Genomic DNA, 6,529 nt, shown 5'->3' on the forward strand with positions numbered 1-6,529 from the left:
TAAAACTATTTGTGTTCCTACTCCTGCCTGCCTCCTCCTCACTGCATTTGGGTCCAATCCCCATACCCCCCGTAACACCTAGATGACAATAAACACGGGGTACATGATGTCCTGTAGTCCTGTAAATCTAAAATTGCCATAAGGTAGTAAAAGTAAAAGAATGTGGTATGAAAGTATAAGTCTTTATAAGTATAAGATAATTTTAGTTTTCATTCTCATACTATTTAATTTTGATTTACTATTTCTTATAGTTTTGTAACCAACTGTATATAGAAATATTTTAGTTGGGGGGGGGCATATGTATAAAGAGCATTGTAAATACAGTGAAGTACAAACAAAACGAGCATTAACAACCAAAAGAAATGATGTGTAAAATATCTACATCAAATAATGCATAACACAAATCAATAGTGACTAACCATTAATCAACAGTGCTGCAAACATAAGTAATTAAATAGCTGGTCATTTAGCATTTTACAGTCCTACAGTAGTCTGTTTAATTACTCTAGTACTATATAGTTAACTGGGTACAACAGAATTCATGAGTCTGTTTAAAATTGTCCAAACCATCCATCGAAGGATGAAATACTATTGTGGTGTTTTATTCTCCACTTTAATGCTTTTTGTGTCCTAGGTTACAAAGAGTGGAGTAAGCAGAGACTGTTGAGAAGGCTGTTGGAAGTAGAGAAGGTGAGAGGAAGCTGTAACGTAAGCACATGCAGTCACCTATGATAGAAAGCATTCTCAATACAGACCGACTCCTCTCGCCCCCTATCAGAGGCTGGAGGACAGCAGAAGACACGCCCACTCAGCAAAACACAGCGGCCGATTGGATCAGGAGGTCCAGGCCACTTCCACTGAGATTCTGGGCTTCCCCATGGCAACAGAGGCAGTGGTCTCCGTGGGAACAACGACTGAGGAAGGGGAGGAGGTTTCTGAGCTTAGAGAACACCTCGTCCAATTGGAGAAGAAGAAGGTGGAGTTTCAGGAGATGTTGTCAAGTAAAGAGTAAGTAAGCAACAACCTGAGACCAGTGTCTCAGAATGTATCCATCTTTCAAGCCATGATAAATGTTAATTATCTCAATTCATGATACACACCAAATAACAGATAGAAGGTGTTTCATCAGATCCAAAGAGCTGCACCTTAATCTTACACCAGTAACATTTGCAATTGGGATAAAGCTACTGAATTTTGTTCTTTAGACTGAACCTAGGTTTTGTTTGTGTTTTCAGTGACATACTGAACCAGTTGAGGAAAGAAAGAGAAGAATTGGAGACCAAGACAGAACGATGGAAATCTGAGCAGACAAATGAACAGGAGCAAGAAAGACAGCAGCATAAGTATGTTTTAATTGTGTTGTGCCATTAAATAGAAGGAGTGTAGGGGCCAAGTAAGTTGTTGTGAATAATCCTACTTTGGGTGTTTGTTTTGCGTGAATATTGGGTTGTTGCTGCGCTGTCACCTATGGGCTCAGTTAAGAAAGGTAAAGTACAGTAGTAGACTGAGCTCCTTTTAACAAAATGATTGAATGATGTGTCATTTAACTAAACATGCCAGAATATCTACGCAACATCTCTAAATCTCTGCTATAAAGAGGTTTTCTAAAGTTTAGCTTGTTTTCAAAATCAATAGGCATTCTTCTACAAATATTCTCTGTATGTATGGTAGTATTTTAAAGAATTGTCACAGACTGCAGTTGGATTTACATGTGTAGTAATTTTATGGGAAAATCTAATTGTGCCCAATGCACGGATCACAGCTGATGCTGTAATCATATGGTAGTCATATGGCTGCTTTTTAGTTATTTCAACAATGTTGCTGCAAACACAGTTGGCATCATCACACAAATCCGCTAGAAAAATGTCTGCAGGCAAATTATGTCTAAAAATATAATAACCGGGCAAGAAACAGACATGACTGAAAGAGATGTTGCAGTTACCTGTGTATGGTTCGCTCAAAATAAAGTCAAATCTGATGCTGTGTATGTGTGACAATAGGTTCCCTGTCAAAATCATCTCAGAAAATTAAATGAATATTTTGCTCAAAACCAAAGTCCTGGATGTGGAAATCCTCAGCTGACTACAAAATGTTAGGGAGTAGGACTTCCACTATGGCTGCTAGTTGTTTTGTCACATGTTTGTGTGTGTGTGTCTGTGTGTCTGTGTCTGTGTGTGTTTCTCAGACAGGAGTTAGACCAGTTGTGGGCGAGGATCCAAACTCTAGAAAACAAAGGTAAACCTGCAGAATCTGAGCTCTCCTCTCTCTCTGCCACATTGCCTGAGCACATTTGGGCTGGAACAGGTCTGGACGAGGGACAAGAGACGGACTCTGGAGTTAAAGAAGAGAAGGAGGGTGAAGGAGATGAAGATGCAGGGACCAAAAAAAGGGAGAAAGCCACTTTGGTCATTCAGACATTCTGGAGGGAGCACAGAAACAGGGTGTGTAACATCACAACAAAGAAGTTATGGACGCGTCAGAGAAACAGTATGTGATAATGTCCTAAAACTTCATCTGAGATTTCTTTTTCTATCTCCCTCACCTTGCGTTCCATCTTAAGGACATTGTGATGTTGCAGTCAGCATTAAGAGGTCATCTCCTCAGAGAGTCACAGCTCAGGAACCTGCTGAAAGACGCACAGAATAAGGTTACACAAACACACACACACGCACGCTCAACCAACCGTCGACCTAGTCTGTTATTTTACTTTCCTTTTTCAAATGTATTCATCATGAACAATCAACAATGTTCCAAGACAAAACAAAATTTGAAAACCATAAATAAAACACAAACAATCAGAAAAAAAATAATATATATATATATATATATATATATATATATATAAGAAGTATTTGTTTGAGAAGGAGCAGGCTGAAGCAAATAGCTTATTTGGTCCCGCCCCTTATTTCACAAAATCATACCATCATCATCATCATACCATATTAACAACTCTAAATTAGTAATATGTAAGAACTTGCTGTTTAATTCACAGGCTCTTTCACAGGAAAAGGACATTTATTGCATGACTTTTACTTTACACCCCAGAGTTTATATCACATACACCAAATCCCTTTAAACCCATTTTCATCACACTTTTACCAGTATTTAATTCTGTGTTTATTTTCACAGTCAGTGCACTACAGTTTGCACTATAGTCCTCACAATTTCTATTTCTCAGTACTATTTGTCAGCAACATTGAGAATTGGTACCAACAGGAGTCAAATCAGTTTTTATAGCCTATTATTGCAAATTCTATGATTCTCGCCCTCCGTCACACCACATTCCATTTACGTTTTTCTCGTTCCCCCATTGAACATCCCTTGCCCAACCTTTACTCCTATTTATTCCTCTTTTCTGCTCTGCTTCGGCATCTTCCTCATCTCCTCTTTTCAGGCTGTAGAAGCATCAAACCACAGTGATGTTGCATCCTCTGTTGAAGGAGAGCTAGATGTGGTTGCCTTGACGACACTACAGTCTGCATTCAGGGGACACCTGGCTCGCTGTAGTCACGCAATTGAGAGGTGATCATGTTTACACAGAAACATGTTGACAAGACAGTCAAACATAGTCAAAACACACAGTGCGTTTTGCAGCTTTATATATATGTGTGTGTGTGTGTGTGTGTGTGTGTGTTTGTGTGTGTGTGTATCAGCTCAGGGTTCCCTGTGCCTTCTCAGATGGGAAACAAGTTGCCCACATTGGAATCAAGAAGAGCTCGCTCAACACACACACCGAGAGGAACAGGTAAGCTTCACGTATATTGTTCTATTGTGATCAATTCTATATACATATGTAGACAGTATATTATATATGTATATGTTCAGTATGTGAACAAACACAGAACAAAACAAAAACAACTGAGTCAGACCAATATTCAAAATATTTTATACCATATGGTACAAAGCATTGCCCACAAAGACACTTAAAACAAACAAAGAAAAAGAATCCTTTCTCGCTCCCAGGATTTATCCTATCCCATACCCATCTGTCGTTGCTGAACCTGTTTAAGTTAGCTTAAGTTATTTAATGCCACCTACCTGATGTGTGATGTATACAGCACTTTTTCAAACATTCAAACGCATAAATGATTAAAGATGTGTAATTGGCTAATGATCAACCTCATAAACACTCATCATACTTACCCTGACACCTTATTGACCTGTGATGCATCTTGATGGCCCGCTGATCTAATTCCTGGGTGCCTGTCTCCTGTGTACCAGACAGAGCTTTTACAGCCTCCCTGTCAGAGACTGACGAGGACACTCGTCATTACTGTCCACTCGTACTGTGGACCAGTAATGTCTTTACCTCACTTGACCCCTAAAGATCTAAGAATGTCACTGTTCAAGATGCCTGTCCTAAGAGTCTGCCTTACCTATATGACCCTGTTAGACTCCACCAGCTTCCCCATCATTTTCCTCTCTTCCTCCCTGACTTTCTTATAGGTTGACAGCAGATGGGTGCATAGAGCAGAGCAGCAATGTCAGCGTTTTTCCCCCCTGCATACTTACAAGACTGCCCCATGCATTTGATGTGCAATGGGCTTTACTGAGAGATGTTATTTATTCAGGCTTTTTGCTAGAAGACATAGGGTATGTGGAATGTAGATAAGGAAAACTTGAATTCAAGCATGACATGGCAAGGTCCATGTATTTAAATACATCCTGTTAAAAGTACCATAGCTGCTTCATCTCTCTATATATGTTCAAGGATTTGTCTGAATTGCATTTTATGTGTTGTTTTATTAAAGGTGCTGCATCCCCCTATAAAGATGATGAAAAGCACGGTGAGGAAGAAGACCCCAGGCTTGTCGCTAACACTCACTCCTCCAGAATGACACCCACAACAGGTTAGAAAGAGGGGGCATGTCCTTTTTGTATTTTGACCGGTATAGAACACAATAGATCTTTTGTACTGTATGTGATTACAATTGATTTGACACTTGATTTTTGATGTAATAACATGTTTGCTGGAGAGAAAAATGCTGAAACGAGAACCAACTCTTTATTAAATCATAAATATTCATGTTAAAAACTACTTAAGATTATATTGATTCCCCCTCTATCACGTCTTCATGTCTTTTGAAGCTGTTTAGGTCAAAACTATTCTTTTGATGTTCACTTGATTAAGCAAAATTATGCCTGTGTATGTTGTGCAGACCAGACAGAGCTTCGTTGTACAGCTGAGTCCGGTGGAGCCGCTGCAGTTGATTCTGACGATTCTGATGACATCATCGTATCTCCATCACGTCCTCTGAGAGGCCGAGAAGTCTTAATCTTATAGACCTTCTGGGCTGTGTGTGTGTGCTTGTGTTTGAAAGGGAGAGAGAGAGTAAGAGTGTGTGCAGGAAGAATTTCTGCCTGTGTTTCTACTCAGAGCCTGTACTGTGTGGCAGAGACTTGCCCAGTCATAGATAGCTGGGATATTACAATGTTAGTCAGGTTAGCATTAAACATACACAACATTTTCTGTCTGCAAAGCAATTCTTTCTCTACAGTAATAACCAGAATATTCTGGGAAGTTGGGTGCAGATTTATGACACGACATAAAGTTAGGAGGCACATAAACATCTCACTTTTTTAATAACGATCTTGATACTGTCAAAATACAGTATGTTGAGTGTTGACATGAGGCTGTAGGATATTTGCTTTAAGTGAAGGAGAAAGCCCCGAACATGAACATAAACTGGGTTTCCTCTTGTAATTTTTTGGTGTTTATCATTTGAGCCAAATAGCCACCTTTAATCAGTGTTATGTAGTCTCAATAGTTTGGTTTGCCGACGTGCCTACATGGTTATTTCAATATAAATTACAATAGTAAACCTATCCCTTTCTCTTAACCTCACTGGTTCAAGTAAGCCGGATCACTGGAAATACAGCACCTCTGGATTTCACAGGCTTAAAAAAAGGCATTTAGACAAAATACATTTTGACATACCTGTTTGTAAAACACAGCCATCTTTACACTAATCTATAATGTGCACTTAATACATTATGGCTGATTCTAAGGTCTGATTGAGGGATGATTCCCACATTGATGCACTATTAAGTCAAACTGTGAATAAATTATAGATCAGTCTGCTGCAATACTAAACACGTAGTCAGTACAATGGAAAATACACAGGGAGTATAGCTAATGCCAATAATGTTTGTGCTCTGAAGTAGACGATTGAAAACATATAGTTAAAGTCAACAGAGAGAATGGATGAGTGCAGTTTCCCCAAATGTGTAACTTAATTTCTGAGACATTCAATAAAATGATGTTTTATAATGAAAGCTCTCATGTCTGATGTAGTTCTTGTGGGAAAGCAGTGGTGGAATGTATCAAAGTACATTTACTCAAGTACTATTCATAAGTAGGCCTACTTACAGTATTTATTCTCCAAGATTATTTTTTATATTTTATGATTTTGCACTACACAGAAGTAAGAGAAAAAAGTAACTATTCACAAAAAAATCAAAAAGTATTACAAGTAAAAGTACTCATGGCAATATGGCACCTGTAAATGTTATATTATTGGATATACAT

The 6,529-nt window shown here is 38.7% G+C and overlaps 1 protein-coding gene across 2 annotated transcripts in view; it reads left to right on the top strand.

The window, feature by feature from the left end:
- iqce (IQ motif containing E) overlaps nt 1-5,915 on the top strand; it is a 13,804-nt gene extending 7,889 nt beyond the window's left edge. For both annotated transcript variants that reach the window (XM_034861934.1, XM_034861932.1), the window contains exons 13-21: nt 635-690; nt 779-1,008; nt 1,236-1,343; nt 2,186-2,441; nt 2,561-2,647; nt 3,395-3,522; nt 3,654-3,745; nt 4,752-4,850; nt 5,160-5,915. In XM_034861934.1, coding sequence (XP_034717825.1) covers nt 635-690; nt 779-1,008; nt 1,236-1,343; nt 2,186-2,441; nt 2,561-2,647; nt 3,395-3,522; nt 3,654-3,745; nt 4,752-4,850; nt 5,160-5,284 — 1,181 coding nt within the window. In that variant the 3' untranslated portion in view covers nt 5,285-5,915. The remainder of the gene's footprint in view (nt 1-634; nt 691-778; nt 1,009-1,235; nt 1,344-2,185; nt 2,442-2,560; nt 2,648-3,394; nt 3,523-3,653; nt 3,746-4,751; nt 4,851-5,159) is intronic.
- The last annotated feature ends 614 nt before the right edge of the window (nt 5,916-6,529 follow it).

This window comes from Etheostoma cragini, chromosome 2 (assembly GCF_013103735.1).
Source record: "Etheostoma cragini isolate CJK2018 chromosome 2, CSU_Ecrag_1.0, whole genome shotgun sequence".
In the NCBI taxonomy this organism is placed as follows: Eukaryota; Metazoa; Chordata; class Actinopteri; order Perciformes; family Percidae; genus Etheostoma; species Etheostoma cragini.